The 19596-nt window shown below is 42.0% G+C and overlaps 1 protein-coding gene across 1 annotated transcript; it reads left to right on the forward strand.

The window, feature by feature from the left end:
* The first annotated feature begins 5745 nt into the window (after window positions 1–5745).
* Window positions 5746–17042, forward strand: HENMT1 (HEN methyltransferase 1). The gene is made up of 7 exons (XM_069479251.1): window positions 5746–5766; window positions 8843–8962; window positions 10634–10749; window positions 11445–11579; window positions 14472–14651; window positions 15264–15441; window positions 16177–17042. Exons 1-7 carry the CDS (start codon window positions 5746–5748, stop codon window positions 16822–16824), a joined length of 1398 nt encoding a protein of 465 aa, XP_069335352.1. The 3' UTR covers window positions 16825–17042.
* The last annotated feature ends 2554 nt before the right edge of the window (window positions 17043–19596 follow it).

Genomic DNA, 19596 nt, shown 5'->3' on the forward strand with positions numbered 1-19596 from the left:
TGTAGGAACAGTTTTCCTCTAGATCCTGATCCTGGGAGGGCACATCCAGGTTTTGTGGGGCCTGAAGCTTATACAATTTCGGAGACTTCTTTAAGAAAAAGCATAAAAGTCTATGAATATCAAGTTTTCATTTTGCATGTCTGACAGCTGGAAGAATTTTCCAGGCTCTTTTGGAATTATACATTTTGAATCTTATTTTTTCTACACTACCTACATAGGCTCAGGGCTGGCCCATGGGACATGCTCACAGTGTGGTTCAACTTCTGTCCCTGCACTTTCCCTGTCAGGATGCCAGGCAGTTCGGTGGCCATTCTTTCTTCTTTTTTTCTTTTGTTTTCTTTTGAGACACGGTCTCACTCTGTTGCATAGGCTGGTGTGCAATGTCTCATCTCAGCTGACTGTAGCCTCAAACTCCTGGCCTCAAGCAATCCTCCTGCCTCAGCCTCCCAAGTAGCTGGGACTACAGGTGTGCACCACCATGTCCAGCCCAGTGGCCATTCTTATACCACAACAGCCAGCAATAACTTCACTACTATGCAGAAAAAATATCTAAACCTTGAAAATTTTTTCATGACATTTTAATGTCATGCCAGAGCATTAAGCCAGTCTCACAGACATTTGACTCCCTTGGGGATTGTAACTTTCTCTGAGTTACTATATACAAGTGAGAGAGCTTAACAACTATGAAAAGTTACAGCTTAACTTGTAGAATATTGATAAAGTGGGATAACTTTTTTGTTTCTTGCTCGATAAAAAAGATACTCCAAAAGTTGTGCTCTTTTTGCTCCATGGGCTATTATCTAGTTTTATATGTAACTTAGTGTTATCAGTCTGCTTGGGCTGCCATAATAAAATACCAGAGACTAGATAGCTTAAACAACAAAAATTTATTTTCTTACAGTTCTGGATGCTGGAAGTCTGAAATCAGGGAGCTAGACTTTTATACATCCATAGCAGCCGTTGGCAAAGCACTACCTAGGGGAATGTAAATTCTTAGGCATTTCAGCTCTCTGTGCCTATGGGCAAAGCTGCTTTAGTAGTCCTCAGGCAATTAGCTAAAGTGGCTCCACTAAGTCTGGAGGATTCACTTCCAAGATGGTACACTCACATGGCTGGTAAAGCAAGTTGGTGCTGGCTGACAGCTGGGGGTTGAGTAGGGGGTAAGGAGGAATTCAGTTTTTCTCCATGTTGGCCTCTCTACAGGGCCCCTTGTTCTTCACAGCATGTCATCTGGGTTCCAAGGGTGGATGTTTCAAGAGAGAGGAAGTAGAAGTTGCCAGTTTCTTAAGTTCTGGGTCCAGAATCTGGCACTGAGATATTCTATTCATTGGTGAAATCACAAAACCCATACAGACTCAAAAGCAGAAGAAATAGACCCCACTCTCTCAACAGGTGTGTCAAAAACTTTGTGCATCTTAATCTGCTCCACTTTTCCTTCTGGCCCAAACCATTTACATTCCTCTTAACATGCAATATACAATCACCCTTTTCCAAGACCCCCAAATCATCCTGTTGTAAGCATCAGGCTCAAGTTGGCATCAAAGATAACATTTTTTTTTCTAAGATAACTTTTGATTACCAGGACCTTCAGCTGTCTTTTTCACTCCAACCAGTACTTGATCCATGATAGGTGCCTCATACATAATTTGCCAAATAGGTAATCTCATTTAATTCTCATTTTTCAGTGGGGGGAAGGGACTAACAAACTTAACAGACAGGATAAGTAAACTTCCAAAAGTTAAGGAGTAACAGTAAAATCAGGACTTAAGGTCTATTCGATTTTAAACTCATTCTGAAAAGATATAACATGATCTGTATCTTGGTGGGACTTAGAATCTGGTGGAGGAAGGTAAGATGAGCTATGATGACAAAATGAGAAAACAAAGGCTAAGCTAAGGTATTGGCTGTGGGAAGGAACAGATGCAGCTGACAGCTTGAAGAGGTCTAGCTTTGGGGACTGTCCAAATGTGGGAAGGGCAGAAGTGGGTACAGCCAAAGATGATTTTTCTGGCTCTGAGAGTAGGAGACAGGGAGAATGGTGAAAAAGGCAAATTTGGAGAGGGAACTCGTCACGAGGAGGTGAAGGTCATAAATGGGTCAACTAGCAGGTGAGGCAAAACCCCTAGATCCAGGAATCCTGTATATATCATTTATTAACTCTTAAAATTTCCTTTAAATTTTTAAAAATTGTAAATATACATAAAACTTACCATTGTAAACTATTTTTAAGTTCAGTGGCATTAAGAGAACATTCATATTGTTGTGCAACCATCACCACCGTCCATCTGCAGAACTTTTACATCATCCCAAACTGAGACTCTGTACCACCATGAAACATTAACTCTCAATTCCCTCCTCCTTCCAGCCCCTAGCAATTATCACTCTAGTTTTTGTCCCTATTAATTTGACTACTCTAGGTACCCCATATAAGTGGACTCATACAATATTTGTCCTTTTGTGATTGACATCACACAGGGTAATGAAATCAAAGTTCATCCGTGTTGTAGCAAATGTCAGAATTTCACTATTTTTAAAGGCTGAATATTCCATTGTATGTCCACACCATGTTTCGTTTATCATTCATCCACTGATGGCCATTTGGGTTGTTTCTACCTTTTGGCTACTGTGAATAATATTGCCATGAACTTTAGTGTATAAATATCTGTTCAAGTCCCTGCTTTCTTTATTTTTTTTATTTTATTTTTTTTGCCCCCACCTCCCCCCACCTTGCTTTCAATTCATTTTTGAGTATACACCCAGAAGTAAATTCATTATTATTATTATTATTTTGAGACAGAGTCTCGCTCTTTTGCCCTGGCTGGAGTGTGGTGGCATTAGCCTAGCTCACAGCAACCTCAAACTCCTGGGCTTAAGCAATCCTACTTAGGCCTCAGCCTCCCGAGTAGCTGGGACTACAGGCATGTGCTACCATGCCTGGCTAATTTTTTCTATATATATATTTTAGTTGTCCAGCTAATTTCTTTCTATTTTTAGTAGAGACAGGGGTCTCGCTCTTGCTCAGGCTGGTCTCAAACTCCTGACCTCGAGCCATCCTCCCACCTCGGCCTCCCAGAGTGCTAGGATTACAGGCGTGAGCCACCGCGCCCGGCCGTAAATTCATTATTTGCTTTCAAAGGTTCTATTTGAATTATATCCTGTAGTGAAAAGTATATTCTTTTTTTTTTTTTTTTTTTGAGACAGAGTCTCACTCTGTTGCCCAGGCTAGAGTGAGTGCCGTGGCGTCAGCCTAGCTCACAGCAACCTCAAACTCCTGGGCTCAAGCAATCCTCCTGTCTCAGCCTCCCGAGTAGCTGGGACTACAGGCATGCACCACCATGCCCGGCTAATTTTTTCTATATATATTTTTAGCTGTCCATATAATTTCTTTCTATTTTTTTTTTAGTAGAGATGGGGTCTCGCTCTTGCTCAGGCTGGTCTCGAACTCCTGAGCTCAAACGATCCGCCCACCTCGGCCTCCCATCGTGCTAGGATTACAGGCGTGAGCCACCACGCCCGGCCGAAAAGTATATTCTTTTAACGAAGACAATCTGTTAAAAGTAGTTTCCCCAACAATCAGAAACCTCTCAAGCTGTAAGGTGACATTATTGTTGCATTTTTGAAGCTTACCTTGAGCTACATACTTCTTCCCCTATGAAACCAGAAGCTTCAAGATTCCAAAAACAAGGTTGGTATAATTTATCTTTGTGCTATCCTAAGGCTGTTAGCACAGTGCTTTGCATATAGTAGATGTTAAGTGAAAACCCAGTTCCAATATATCACTTATGGTATATTAACAGGTTATTAATTCAGTAAACACCAGCCTTTGAACCTTTTAAAATACGGTAATCTTTTTTCCCCCAAAGGAGGCAGCTTCGCTGCTCCCCTCACCCTCCTTACACTCTGCCATCACATACAGGAAAGAAAGTATACATTTATATATAGTGTCCAGGAGAATCTCCAAACTGTAAGGACAGGATACAGTAACTTTTCTAAGAGACCATAGTTTCATCCACAGCATTCCGGGGGGAAGAAAGTCGGAGGGCTGGGAGCTGAGAGAACGTTTTTCTGAGTTCAGGCGTCACTGGACCAACTCTACCCAACCTAGAGTCCCTTAAGGTCCCTGGGGATTGTTTGGCATCGGGGTGGCGGCTGATTGGGACACCAGCCGCTAGTCGGCTCGCGCTAAGCGCGGCTGTTTCTCCTGCCGCCTTCCATCGGCCGGGACCGTCGTCCAGCCTTTGCCGCGCACTGGGAGTGCCACGGACACAACGGCCGCCAGCGCTCGCCGCCCTCCTGCTCGCGGCGGAGGACGCGCTCGGTGCGGCGCCGCCTCGGTCCAATAGTCGCGGCCGCGCGCGGGCCGGAGATCCGGCGGGGCGGGCGCGGGGGTCCTCGCCGAAGTTCCGAGGGGAACCTAGAAAATGGCCTGCGGGCATGCGCCACAGCGGCCGTTAAGAGGCGCAAAACCGACGCCTCGGAGCCGGGAGCCTGCCAGGATGGAGCCGGGCGCACGGCGGGGCTCCAGGCGCCAAGGTCGGACCCCGAGGGCGCAGGACCCCGGTGCGCCCAGCGGGCGAGCCCGAGGCGCAGGTGTGGGCGGGCAGGTGCGGCCGCGGGCGGGTAACGTCACTTGCGAGGCCGCCAGTGGGCGGGCGTAGGGTGCGGCCCGGAGTTAAACACAGCTGCTGCGCCGCCGCCCGGCGTCTCCGCGGCGCTCGGCTCTGCGCCCTTCGGCGTGCTTCTCACTCGCAGGTGACGTAGGCGACGGCCCGGGCTTGTGTAGATGGAAACGCTGGTTCTGAGGAGCAGCATTTCTTAATACGAGTTAGAGGATTTCCCGAAAGTTAGGTGATTGACGTGTTGCCTAGATTTCAGGTTAAATTGTAGGTGCTAGAGACAAGTGTGCAATAGAGAAAATTTAAGTTCAAATCTGTGAGTGAATCGAATGTTGGAGCATCTTTAGCAAGTATTTTACTTTTATTACTTTTTTGAGACAGTCTCGTTCTGTCGGCCAGGCTAGAGTGCTGTGGTGTCAGCCTAGCTCACAGCAACTTCAGAATCCAGGGCTCAAGCGGTCCTCCTGACTCAGCCTCCCAAGTAGCTGGGACTACAGGCATGCACCACCATGCCTGGCGAATTTTTCTATTTTTAGTAGAGATGGGGTCTCGCTCTTGCTCAGGCTGAGTCTCGAACGCTTGAGCTCCAGCGATTCTTCCGCCTCAGCCTCCCAGAGAGCTATGATTACAGGTGAGAGCCACTGCGCCTGGCCAGTTTATGAAATATTAAGGACAGTGTTCCCCTGGAAATTTTATTTTGGCGACGTGTGAAAAAACTGTTGAAAGCAATTTGAATGAGGTTGAGGGTCTTAGCAATTTAATAAGCAGAACTCCTTAGATTGTTTTGTATCAACAATCAAACAAGTATGAGTGTTACTGTACTTAGATGAATTTGACGTACTGAACAGATATGTTTTCTGAGCCTGTTAACTACTGTCTGGATAAATTCTGTGAGTTAAATGGTAACATTGTTTTTGTTTTTTTTTTTCTCTCCCCTCCCCCTAAATGGTAACATTGTTAAAGGGAAGGGAGAAAGCCCACTCTCTCTTTCCTACTAAACTAGCTATTTCCGCCAGGCATCTCTTTACAAAACAGATGTTTTGTATTTACAGACTGGTCGCTGCTGATTGATTCTTTCAAATAGTGCTTGACGGATAAATCTGCACTTCGGCTTCAACGAAACTTGACAATGGAAGAAAAAAACACACAGGTAATGCCACTCATTTCAACTACTTAGGAGTCATCACATTTAGATCCTAGCATTTCCTGGGGTGTTGGTTGAGCTAAACAAGGATATACAGGCCGGGAGCGGTGGCTCAGGCCTGTAATCCTAGCACTCTGGGAGGCCGAGGCGGGAGGATCGTTTGAGCTCAGGAGTTCGAGATCAGCCTGAGCAAGAGCGAGATCCCGTCTCTACTAAAAAAAATAGAAATAAATTACATGGACAGCTAAAAATATGTATAGAAAAAAATTAGCCAGGCATGGTGGCACATGCCTGTAGTAACAGCTATTCGGGAGGCTGAGGCAGAAGGATTGCTTGAGCCCAGGAGTTTGAGGTTGCTGTGAGCTAGGCTGACGCCACCGCACTCTAGCCAGGGCAAAAGAGCGAGACTCTGTTTCCAAAAAAAAAAGCTAATTAATATATAAAAAAAGAAAAAAATAACAAGGATATACAGATGAAATAAGCACATTTGATGCATATAAAGAAAAATAAACTGTTGTATTATAATCACTAACGTAGCAATCTGCTTTCAAACTACTCCAAGTAGTGTTTCTCCAATGTAAAAGTGCATATGGATCACCAGGGGGGCTTTGTTAAACTGCATATTCTGTTTGAGGAGGTCTAGACTGAGACCCAAGATTTTGTGTTTCTGTGAAGATGTCACTGGATTGGAAGCCACATGTGGAGTACCTAGGTGGTAGATCCTTGCTTTCCAATAGGTACATGTGGCAATTGGGCACTTGAAACAGTGAAACTAAGGAACTAAACTAAATTTTTTTTTGTTTGAGGCAGAATCTTTTTTTTTTTTTTTTTTTTTTGAGACAGAGTCTCACTTTGTTGCCTAGGCTAGAGTGAGTGCCGTGGCGTCTTCCTAGCTCACAGCAACCTCAAACTCCTGAGCTCAAGGGATCCTCCTGTCTCAGCCTCCCGAGTAGTTGGGACTACAGGCATGCACCACCATGCCCGGCTAATTTTTTCTATATATATATTTTTAACTGTCCATATAATTTCTTTCTATTTTTAGTAGAGAGGGGGTCTCGCTCTTACTCAGGCTGGTCTCGAACTCCTGAGCTCAAACGATCCGCCACCTCGGCCTCCCAGAGTGCTAGGATTACAGGCGTGAGCCACCGCGCCTGGCCCTTTTTTTTTTTTTTTTTTTTGACAGTCTCACTCTGTTGCCTGGGCTAGAGTGCCATGGCATCAGCCTAGCTCGCAGCAACCACAGCAACCTCAAACTGAGGCTCAAGCAATCCTTCTGCCTCAGCCTCCCAAGTAGCTGGGACTAAAGGCATATGCCACCATGCCCGGCTAATTTTTTCTATATATTTTTAGTTGTCTGCCTAATTTCTTTCTTTTAAGTAGAGACGGGGTCTTGCTCTTGCTCAGGCTGGTCTTGAACTCCTGAGCTCAAGCAAGCGATCCTCCCGCCTCAGCCTCCCAGAGTGCTGATTGTATATTTTAAATGTAAGGCTTTTGAAACCCAAATACACATAAGTATTTCTGATGAAAATTTTGGTGTGGAGATGCATATGTATAAAATATGTAACACATTAGATTTTGAAGATATAATATGAAGATTATAATTATTTAGATAATATCTAAAATATCTCACTTTAATGCTGATTTCATATTGAAATGATATTTTGCATATATTGGGTTAAATAAATTATTACAAGAGTGTTTGAAGGCAGGCGTGTTCTGTCAACAGAAAAGAAACCAAACTCTTAAAGAGATTTAGTCTGGGCTGGGCATGGTGGCTCACGCCTGTAATCCTAGCACTTGGGGAGGCTGAGGCAGGCGGATCGTTTGAGCTCAGGAGTTCAAGACCAGCCTGAGCAAGAGTGAGACCCCATCTCTACTAAAAATAGAAGGAAATTAACTGGACAACTAAAAAAATATATAAAAATATTAGCTGGGCATGGTGTTGCATGCCTGTAGTGCCAGCTACTCTGGAGGCCGTAGCAGGAGGATTGCTTGAGCCCAGGAGCAACAGTGAGACTCTGTCTCAAAAAAAAAAAAAAAAAAAAAATCTGAGCCAAATTTGAAGACCATGGCCTGGAGCCACACCCAAGAAGAGTTGAGCAAGTGGACCTCCCTGTGGTTGGGTTACAGTTTGATTTTATACATTTCAGGGAGACAGGGGTTACAGGTAAAGTCCTAAAATCAATATGTGGAGGGCATACATTGCTTTTGGCCCAAAAACATGGGTTATCTTGAAGCGAGGGTGGGGGGTGGTGGTGAGGGGGCTTATAGGTTATTGGTGGGTTTAAAGATTCTTTGACTTGTAATTGGTTAATGACCTGAAGCTTTGTCTATAGGCTTGGATGGTTTTGTTTTTTATTTATTTATTTATTTTTGAGACAGGGTCTTGCTCTTTTGCCCAGGCTAGAGTACCGTGGCGTCAGCCTAGCTCACAGTGATCTCAAACTCCTGGGCTCAAGCAATCCTGCCTCAGCCTCTCTAGTAGCTGGGACTACAAGTAGATGCCACCATGCCCGGCTAATTCTTTGTATATATTTTAGTTGTTCAGCTAATTTTTCTATTTTCACTAGAAACAGGGTCTCGCTCTTGCTCAGGCTGGTCTCGAACTCCTGACCTCTAGCCATCCTCTCACCTTGGCCTCCCAGGGTGCTAGGATTACAGGATGTTTTAACATAAGGATGTCTGTTAATCAGCGATAAGCCACTGGACATACATTTGTTGTGTAAATTGAGGAGCTGCAGGTTTGTCTTGCATACCCATAGGCCTGTTAATGGGTTGCAAAGGAATATCTCCAAGAAGGGAGGGGGGCATGATGAGTCATGTCTGACCTCTCTCCTCATGGCAGGCAATTTAGTTTTAGGATATCCCCTTGGCCAAGAGGGTCCATTCAATCAGCCTGTAGTCGGGGGGAGCCTTAAGATTTTATTTTAGTTCACAATTCTCCAAAGTGAGGGAAGCAAAACTTAATTTTTTTCTTTTTGTCTTTGTCCTTATGTTATGCTGTTAAAGGGGAGGAAGTAAAACTTTCCCCCCTTATTTAATTTCTTAAGTGAGGCATGATTTTTTTTTTTTGTTTTTCCAGTGCGAAAGTGAAAGTGAAGTTGAAATTCCCAGCGTGCCAGCAATTACTTTTGACCCTCAATTATACATACAGCGGTACCAGTTTGTTACAGATTTAGTGAATAAGTATCAACTCAAGAAGGTAGGTGTTCATCTTTCCAAAACATTTAATTACTGAAACTGTCTCATGAAGTGTTGTCAAATGCAGCAGCAGAGACTTTTTCAAAGGGGTTTTTGCAATAGGCAGAATATTGTGACAAAATGATCACAAGTATCTCAAGAGTTCAGTGAAAAATTTTTCTTTTACCAGAGAATTGAACAAAGCTAGAAAGTAGTGGGGAAGTGGGATGAAAGAGTGGAATGGAAGGATGGTAGAATGTTCTGGGGGACCTTAAAGAGGTGCTGTTTGTTTCCTGAGGCCAAAGTTGAAAGGTCTGGGGGAGAAGGAGGAAAGTTTTCCTAAAGTATGGTTAAAAAGGGAATTTCTCAGTAATTAGTGAGGACAAGTAGTTATGCTAATCATTTGAGGCAAGGAATGGCAACACAAGGAATCTTTCTTTTTTTTTTTTTTTTTTTTTTTTTGAGACAGTTTCGCTCTGTTGCCCAGGCTAGAGTGCTGTGGCGTCAGCCTAGCTCACAGCAACCGCAAACTCCTGGGCTCAAGCGATCCTCCTGCCTCAGCCTCCCAAGTAGCTGGGACTACAGGCATGCGCCACCATGCCCGGCTAATTTTTCCATATATGTTTTTAGTTGTCCAGATCATTTCTTTATATTTTTAGTAGAGACGGGGGTCTCTTGCTTAGGCTGGTCTTGAACTCCTGACCTTGAGAGCGATCCTCCCACCTCCGCTTCACAGGTTCTTTTTAAATTAGGGGCAGGACCTACTCATCTAATTCAGAGGCAAGTCATGCTTTCATACAATATACATACACTCCTGGTTACCATACTAATAGATGGATGGGTATGGAGGTAGACTAGATGCTGATAAGCTGAGTTTCTAGATGAAAGGTTTGTTTTTCTGCTTGATATTGAAAACTTAGTGAAGATTCCTCAGTGTGAAGGCATCCCTTATTTTACTGCACCACGGCTGTTTCTATACTTGGCACACAAAGGTGCAGGCGTTTGTTTACATCTTGGTAGCTATCTAGGCTCTTGAATTCACTTGAAGCATCTAAAACTGCCTTTTTGGCGCTTAGAGTTCAATATGGGATTTCATATGGTTTGATGTAATTGATTTTTCAAATAAGAAATGACTCTTGCATGTGTGAGAAGTGAATGAAAGCATAGTTTTGGAAAGCTTTGTTTGCTAAAATATGCTGAGAATATTTAAGACTTCAAGTTCTGATTCTGAATGTGAAAACACTGTACCAAATTCTCATTAGTCTTCTATAGACAATAACAATTGTTCTGGAATTGGACTGGCTTTTCCTATTTTCCTTTGGTCAAATAGAAATCCCTATTTTCCCACAGGCTTAGTCACTAATTTTTTTTCTTTTTTTTTTTTTTTTTTTTTTTTGAGACTCAACTCCTGTTGCCTGGGCTAGAGTGCCAGGGTTTCAGCCTAGCTCACAGCAATCTCAAACTCGTGGGCTCAAGCAATCCTTCTGCCTCAGCCTCCCAGAGTGCTAGGATTTGCAGGTGTGAGCCACTAGCCCAGCATCTCATTGGTTTTTATGTATACTAGTCGGCCAAAAATGTCCTTCCATGTAAGCGTTTACTATGGTTTCATTACCAATATGCATTCCTCTCCTCAAAGGTTTTGGTTATACTTCTGGCTACAAATGTCTTTGGAATAACATTTTGTCTCATGCAGGTTGCAGACATGGGATGTGGTGATGCTTCACTCTTAAGACATTTAAAAATGTATCCATGCGTTCAAGTGCTTGTTGGAGTAGATATCATGAGAGACCATGCTTTACAATGGATTGGGTAATACCTAGTCTCTGAATTATGCATTAATCTAAAACTAGTGGCATTATTAATTGCACTTAGAGAAAGTTAATTTTATACAACTTGTTTTAAAAGATTGGGGCTATTAGAGTCTCCAGCTCACTGAATAATCACGCTTTGCCATAACAATAATTGGTTGTATACTCCATGTATAATACCTGTATTTTGTTTCTACCAACATAAAGCCTCAATTAAGTCCATAGTCAAAACAATTCAAAGTCAATTTCAGATGGCAAAATCTTGTCACTTTAATGCCAGACACAACTTTTGGGTTTGTTTTTGTTTTGTTTTTGAGACAGTCTTGCTCTGTTACCTGGGCTAGAGTACCCTGGAATGCCTAGCTCACAGCAAAAGACACAATAATTTATAACAGGGATTAAAATGCCCCAGAACACTCCTTTTCCATGCTGAAGCAGAGCTTTTGTCCTCTATCTTGTATATATAGTATATATATTTGATTTCTAGTGATTGTTTCAAGAGTTTTTCTTCTAAAGAACAAAAATCTAAAAATCACTGATCCTAGTGTTCAATACATCAAAGCAAGGAAAACAAGTAATGTCAGACTTAACATCAGCATAGATAGAATATAATTTTATGGGGGATCTGATTTCTGTAGTTAGTGAGAATTTCTAAATAGACTGTGTTCAAACTCCTTTGTAAAAATTCATTTGCAGGTATAACCTGAGCCCCTTAGTGGCGGATTATGTGTTGCCCCGGGATCTGGATTTGACTGTTACATTGTATCAAGGCTCTGTTGTGGAGAAAGACTCTCGTTTGCTTGGATTCGACTTGATAACGTGTATTGAGTTGTAAGTTTTAAAGTGATTCATACTATATAATTTGGAAAATCTGAAAGAATTAGACTCAATCTTAGTGTTAAATATTTAGGTCTTTGTCATAATATTTGTAAAGAAAATTGCACATCAGTTGAATATATTTTACTTGCCCTTTTTAACATTTTACTTGGCAATTTCAAATATACAGATGAATTGCAAAAAAATATATAGTATCAAGAACACCCATATATCCATTAGCCAGATTCACTTAACATTTCCCCATTTCCTTTGTCATTTATACATGTGCACCCTTCTCCCCCATTTCCCCTCCCCCCCTCCCCTTTTCCCTTTTCCCTCTTTCAGTTTTTTCCCTGAGCCAATTATGGGTAGGTTATACATATGGCCCTTTGCACCCATCCAGTTTAAAACCTGGAGGCATCACACTTCCGGATTTCAAAGGTATACTACAAAGTGGTAGTAAACAGCATGGTATTGGTATAAAAACAGACACACAGACCAATGGTACAGAATAGAAACTCCAGAAATAAATTCATACATTTACAGCCAATTGATTTTCAACAAAAGCATCAAGAACATAAATTGGGGAAAGGATACCCTCTTCAGTAAATGGTGTTCAAAAAACTGGGTATCTATATGCAGAAGAATGAATCTAGACCATTATCTCTCACGCTATTAAAAAACAAACTATGGATTAAAGACTTAAATGTAAGACCAGAAACTATAAAACTTAGAAGAAAACATAGGAGAAGGGAAATGCTTCAGGACACTGCTCTAGGCAAAGGTTTTATGGTAAGACTACGAAAACACAGGCAACAAAAACAAAAAGACAAATGGGACTATGTAAAACTAAAAAGCTTTTGCATAACAAAGGAAACCAATAGCATGAACAAACATATAGAATGGGAGAAAATATTTGCAAGGTATTGTCAAGGAACTAAGATCCAGAACACACAAAGAACTCATTACTAAAACTAATTTAAAAAAATGGGCAAAGGATCCGAATAGATACTTCTCAAAAGAAGATACAAATTGCCAACAAGGTTATGAAAAAATGCTCAATCACTAATCATAAGGGAAATGCAAATCAAAACCACAGTGAGATCATCTAACCCCAATTCGAATGGCGGTTATCAAAGACAAATAACATTCTGGCAACGATGCAGAGAAAAACTTTTATATACACTGTTGGGAATGTAAATTAGCCATTATGGGAAAACATGTACGTTTCAGTCTCTAGTCTCACCAGCACTTAATATTTTCTGTTTTCATAGTAGCCTACCTAGTGGGTGTGAGATGTAGTATCTTATTGCGATTTTGATTTGCATTTCCTTAATGATCATGATAATGAGCATCTTTTTATATGCCTAATGGCAATTTGTATATCTTCCTTGGAGAAATGTCTATCAAAATCCTTTTTTAATCAGGGTTTTGTTGTTGAATTATAGTTTTTGATGTTTCTAGGTTATTAATCCCTTATGAGATTTATGATATGCAAATCTTTTCTCCCATTCCTCTATAGTTTCATTAAATGAGAAATAGTCTGATAAAATTTTTTCCAAGTATTTTTTGTAACATGTATGATACCCTTTTCTCATCAGTTGTGTTTAAATCCTGAAGCCTGTTCTCTGGGTCTCCTGTTTAGTGCATGAATAATTCATTGTCGGCCAGGCGCGGTGGCTCACACCTGGAATCTGAGCACGCTGGGAGGCCGAGGTGGGTGGATCATTTGAGCTCAGGAGTGCGAGACCCCGTCTCTACTAAAAATGGAAAGAAATGATCTGGCCAACTAAAAATATATACAGAAAAAATTAGCCGGGCATGGTGGCACATGCCTGTAGTCCCAGCTACTCGGGAGGCTGAGGCAGTAGGATCGCTTAAGCCCAGGAGCTTTAGGTTGCTGTGAGTGAGGCTGACGCCACGGCACTCACTCTAGCCCGGGCAACAGAGTGAGACTCTGTCTCAAAAAAAAAAAAACTGTAGGCTTATCTTTCATAGTATTCTACCTTGCACTATTACCCCACCCCAGGTGATTTCGATTTAAACTGAGTTTTATGCCAGGGAACCCTACTCTATCTTATATCATTTATTATTTACGTCCAGATAAACCCTTTTTAGCCTTTGTTATTTGTTAGTTCTTATGAGAATTATTTAAGTATAATCAGTCTCAGTGCTTGTCCTATAACTTACCTATGTTTTTATTTATTTATTTATTTTTATTTATTTATTTTTTTTAGACAGAGTCTCACTCTGTTGCCCAGGCTAGAGTGAGTGCCGTGGCGTCAACCTAGCTCACAGCAACCTCAAACTCCTGAGCTCAAGGGATCCTCCTGTCTCAGCCTCCCGAGTAGCTGGGACTACAGGAATGTGCCACCATACCTGGCTAATTTTTTCTATATATATTTTTAGCTGTCTATATAATTTCTTTCTATTTTTAGTAGAGATGGGGTCTCGATCTTGCTCAGGCTGGTCTCGAACTCCTGAGCTCAAACGATCCGCCCGCCTCGGCCTTCCAGAGTGCTAGGATTACAGGCGTGAGCCACCACGCCCGGCCACTTACCTATGTTTTCAACTTCTCCTTTACCATTTTTGAAAATACCATAAAAGTGATGTGTCCTGATACATGATGTGTTATATATCAGGGAGGTACAAGCTCAGGTACCTTTTTAGCAGTATTGGTAATAAGGCCATAGAGTACAGAAAAGGACCTTAGTTGGATAAGGGATGGGTGGAGTTGGGGGGTGGGAAAGGATGGGAATGCATGAATAATTGTTCATAGGTCATTTAATCTCCTATATACAAGGAAGGGAGAAATCAATGTACAGATGGAAATTGTTTTAAATCAATTAGGAAAATAGGTGCAAGTGAAATTAGATTTTATTCTATTTTTCCTGTTGACTATTTTAGAATAGAACATTTGAATTCAGACGATCTGGCCAGATTTCCTGAAGTGGTATTTGGATACCTGTCTCCATCCATGGTCATCATCAGCACACCAAACTCTGAATTCAATCCCCTATTTGAAGTAAAGACTGTAAGAAATTCAGATCATAAATTTGAGTGGAGTAGGAAGGAATTCCAGAGCTGGTAAGTTCATTAGGGTTTTTATTTTTTGGGGGGGATCTTATTGGACTTTAAAATCCTAGGAAGCAAATCTTGTTATAATTGTTCCAATAAAATTTTTACAATGTGTGACTTAGCATGTAGTGAGGTCATAAAGGAGCCATCACATTTGGGACAGGTATGGAAAAGGGGTTATGGGCGCCAGGTACCTCTTATGTGAAGGTACTGTAGTGTTGGCACTGAGATGGACAAGGAGGAGGGTTCGGGGCTGGGAAAGTGAGCCTCATGCCCCTGCCCAGGGATATCTTGTGAGGGTGGTCGTTTTTTCCTGTCTGGTGTTAATTGATTGCAAACCCAAATAGGTAGTTGGGTTGTAGCCCTTGTAGTCTGCTTGTTGACTCCTAACCTACACCCTTGCTTTAATTTTCTTCCATACTCTTGTAGTAACTTGGAAACTGACACTATCATTGCCTGAACTCTTCAGAAATAAATACAGCATACACCATGATATGGTGGTGTAGGGATTTGTAACTTTACGAGTATTTTAGTTGTGTTTTTCATCTTCTACTGTACTACTGACCAGAAATCATTGTTTACTTAACAGCTCTAAGATTTCTCTCCTTGTTTTGATTTCAGGGCATTAGGTGTGGCAGAGACCTATGATTACTCTGTGGAGTTCACTGGCGTGGGAGAACCACCAGCTGGGTCTGAGAGTGTTGGATTCTGTACGCAGATTGGCGTCTTCCGGAAAAACGAGGGAAAGGCAGCTGAGTTGTGTGTTTCAGAGCAGCCTGATCAGCATATTTATAACCCTGTGAGTGTTCTTTGTGAGGCAGCTATCAGGGCAAGAAGTATATTTATTAGGATGGTGAACTCTTTTTGGGGTATAAGTCCTCAAAGTAGAGATGAGTATAAATGACCTTATTTTTGTGGTTCAACCAAGGAGAATCCTTCAGTCCCTATGACTGTTGGCAGGGTTGGTCTATGGCATCCTTTTGAGATCACCCAGCCTTTTGCCCTCTGTCAAAGAATGTTTCAAGAAAATCTTCTGGAGTTGTCTTAGAATACTTCAATACTTCAGCAACCTCTTTGTAATCTGTTGCGATTATCAGCACTGAGGAGGAAAGCCAGCAGCACTTCCTCCCCAGCAAAGTCTCAATCAGGGGATGACTATTAGAACCGAGCCCTCAAGCTTTTCAGACCCTTTTGGTTTCAAGAAGTGGCATGAAAAAGTTTTTTCCTTTTAAGTGAAACATTTTTCTTTTTTTCACCCTTTCCCCTGTAATAAGTAGGAATGTTGGGTTAGTGTGAATTAGTAGAAACCTGGCTGGGAGTTGGTGGACATTATTAGAATTAGGAAGCAAATCAGACAGTTAATGTCTGCACGTTAATTGTTGGATTCCCATTACAACTGAGGAATTTATGACAGTAAATGGTAGGAATCTGACATGTATCCAATATGTTCATTTAATTAATTCTTATGTTGCAAAGACTTACTGATGGCTTTGAAAATTCTCCTGTTCTAAGTGTTTTGTTTTTTCCTCCCCAGGTTTATACAGTCAAATACCCGAGTTTGCAGCAGGATAAGTACCTCAAAAAGGTGCTGGCTCAGAAAGTGTTGGATGAAGTGTACAAGTTAAGAGCAACATATCTGCTCCCTGTTAAGGAACAGGAGGAGGTCAAGAAACCATCCTCCCTTGAATGGTTTCCATATGAACCACCCCTCTCAGAAGCTGAAAAAGCCAGGATAGCGGCGGCTCCTAAACCCTTCAGTGTTGAAGATAAGTTCTTTGTGCCCTTGCAAAGACTCCTTGCTTGTACCCGTTTGAACCAGTTAGTAGGTGGTAGTGAAGAAAGGATGAGGTCACTCCTTGCTTCCGAAATAACTTTGAGCAGTGATGGTTCTGCAGTGGCGATTGTCCTGCATGATCCACCTAATGTTCCTTATGATGATGATGATGATGATGATGATTATCTTGATGATTATCCTGATGTTCCCGATCATCCTGACGATCCCGATCATGACGATCCCGATCACGATCCCGATCATGACGATCCCGATCACGATCCCGATCATGATGATCCCGATCATCACGGTCCCGATCATCACGATCCCGATCATCACGATCCCGATCATCATGATCCCGATCATCCTGGTGATCCCGATCATCCTCCTGATGATTTTTGGGATCTATGAGCTATCCTTATTTCCTGTGACTGTTGGGATCACTTAAAATTTCGTTTAAACTTCTTAAGTAGCTGTAATTCAAGTAATGTTTTTAAAGTTTTAACATGGATGTCCAAGTTTCAAGCTGCTGGCAAATCTTGGCATACAGCCAGACTGCAGTAAGCCCCGAGAAAAATGAGGGTTTTAACAGGGGTGTGCTTTCTTTTGAAACTGGACAATTTCTTTGATTTTTCAAGAATAAAGTAATTATATATGGTAATGTGTTAATTTTGAACTTATTTTTTATTAGAACCATAACTTAGATGTAACATTATTAAGAGAATGTTATCAAATAGGCTGCTTAAGGCCTTTTCCCAGGGGGTAAAAGTAGCTTTAAAATCTTTATAGGATTCTCTACCTCCTTTGGGCCAAATTCTAACCTCAGTAATACTTAACCTAAAACATCACACAAACCAGGATTGCAGGTGTTTGCAGGGCATAGAAACCTCTTCATGATGTAAGTACTGTCCACGTCTTTTGAGTACCTTCTTCTCCAGGAGCTTTCTGGTTGCAGTTGGGGTGGTAGTACAAATGGGAGAGAAGTCCAGAGGTAAACTGATAGGCATATTGGCTCTTTCATCTTAGGGACCTAGATATCTGGTCTCACTTATTGTGGTATACTTCGCATGCATCTCAGGGACAAAGATGTTTGAGCTTTAGCTACAACTTGCATATTCTAAAAGGAAAAGAGGGACAAAGGGCACATGCCAGCTGTCTGGTAATGTGTGCTGCAGGTTGTTTGACATTTCCTGCTTAACTTCCTATTGACCAGAATGAAGTCTTATGGGCACACATAGCGGCAAGGGAAGCTGAAAAGTGTAATCTTATCCAGGTAGGCCACGTGCCTACTTGGTGGTCTGCCAAAGAACAAGGGGAGACATTGTGGTAAATAACCTGTTTGTGCCACAGCTGGAAAAGTCCTAACCTGAAATGGGGGCTGTGCCAGTGCAGAGTCAGTTCCTGGGAAAAGCTGCCTGGGGACAGCTAAACTCAAGCTGAGCTTTAATTAAGTAGATGGGGCTGGGTGCCAGTGGCTCATGCCTGTAGTCTCATTTACTCGTAGTCTCATTTACTCGGGGCGCTGAGGTGGGAGGATCCTTCAGCCCAGGAGTTTGAGGCTATAGTGAGCTATGATCATTCTACTACATTCAGCCTGGGCAACAGAGGGATACCCTGTCTGAAAAAAGTCAATGGAAAGAGGATTTGATTAGACAGGAGAGAAGGGATTCTGGAAGAGAACAGTCTTTTAATCATATAACTACTGCTAAATCAGCTGTTTTCTCTTTTAATTTCATAGATGGCTCTATTGGACTTCCCCCATGCATCTACACTGATTTCCCCTTCCACCAGAATGCCACATGGGCATGTGATCTAGAGATTTGTACTGCTGCCCTGCCTCACCCATTCCCAAAGGCCCTCTGTCCTCACCTTTCTAGGTCCCTGCAGTTTTCACCCTAGGGATCCCGTCTCATTGCCCTGTGTTAGAGCCAAGGTTTCTAGCCAAGGTCAGTCCTTTTTCTCCAAAGTTAACTGATGAACCTTGACTTAAGTACTCACTGAAGCCACTCTTTTTCTTGGCCCTCCTAGTCTCTCTGCAACTTCTGTATCTACATTCTTGAAGTTTATATCTTTACCCCTCTACCTTGATACTGGCCTTTCTTTGCACATCGAAAGGCCCATACTTTGAAGCCAGAGGTTGGCAAACATTTTTATGGGGTTAGATAGTAAATCTTTTCCAGGTCATCTGGTCTCTATCACAGCTATTCAACTCTGCTTGTGTTGAGTATAAGCAGCCATAGATCATATGTAAAAAAGTGGGTATGCCTGTGTTCATTAAAACATTTATTAAAAAGGCAGCTGCCAGAATGTGTCCATAGTTTGCCGACCCTTGTTCTAAACTAAGTCAAACACCCTTACCTTTTAGTAGCACAGAAATGGTAATCTTTCCAAAGGGGAAAAAAATCAATTAGAGATTTAATTGCCTACTGCTATAAATTCCTGAGGCTATAAATGCAGAAGCAACCAAAGTCAGGTTTTCTAAGGGAATTTTTACCTGATGTGTAAAGGTTCTTGTAAGTACTAAGGGTATAATGCCTGGCACAGGGTGTGTGTTCCATCTGTGGTAGCCATACTTAGGAGTATTGTTAGAGAATCTCACTCTCCATTCTTATAGGGTTCATTCTTGTATCCAGGCAGCCATTTTTCACAGCAGTGCATATTGTAGACCTAGAAAGTGAACATTATCATTCTTCTGCAAGATTATTTCTAGGACAGAATGGTCAAATACGCCATAGCTTTATGGAAAGAGGCAGAACAGTGGCGACCTTACACTATGTAGAATCCCCTCTGTTTTATAGAGAAAGAGTTGTATGTACCTCCTAGCCAGATTTCTGGTATCTCAGGCATCTGCAGAATGTGGGAACCTGCTGAAATGAAACGTTGTCCTCCAGTTACTGCCTCTGTTAAGCCTGTCGTCTGCTCTCCCTGTGCCCACCTCTGAGGGCATCTCAGCGTGCAGTGCCAGATGGCAAGTCCTCTTCTCCACTCCTCTCAGTTCTGAGAATAATTTTCTTGGAGCTTTGTAAGAAAGGGGGCATGGGAAAGAAACTGAGCTCTTCATGTCTTCAAGCGTTTAAGCTATTTTCACTTCTGAAATCTGACAATCGTATGGTTTAAGTGGGCTTTTTCTTAGGCCTCCTTTATTTGGGGAAGTTTTCATATAATTTTAATTTTCTTGCCTTT

The sequence above is a fragment of the Eulemur rufifrons genome, chromosome 8 (assembly GCF_041146395.1).
Source record: "Eulemur rufifrons isolate Redbay chromosome 8, OSU_ERuf_1, whole genome shotgun sequence".
In the NCBI taxonomy this organism is placed as follows: Eukaryota; Metazoa; Chordata; class Mammalia; order Primates; family Lemuridae; genus Eulemur; species Eulemur rufifrons.

What these genes read in the sequence shown, in the direction of transcription:
- HENMT1 (XM_069479251.1), top strand. Translation starts at nt 5,746, where the DNA reads ATGGAAGAAAAAAACACACAG. An exon ending in TTGATAACGTGTATTGAGTT is followed by an intron (nt 11,580 to 14,471) that starts GTAAGTTTTAAA and finishes TGACTATTTTAG; the next exon opens with AATAGAACATTTGAATTCAG. An exon ending in ATCAGCATATTTATAACCCT is followed by an intron (nt 15,442 to 16,176) that starts GTGAGTGTTCTT and finishes TTTCCTCCCCAG; the next exon opens with GTTTATACAGTCAAATACCC.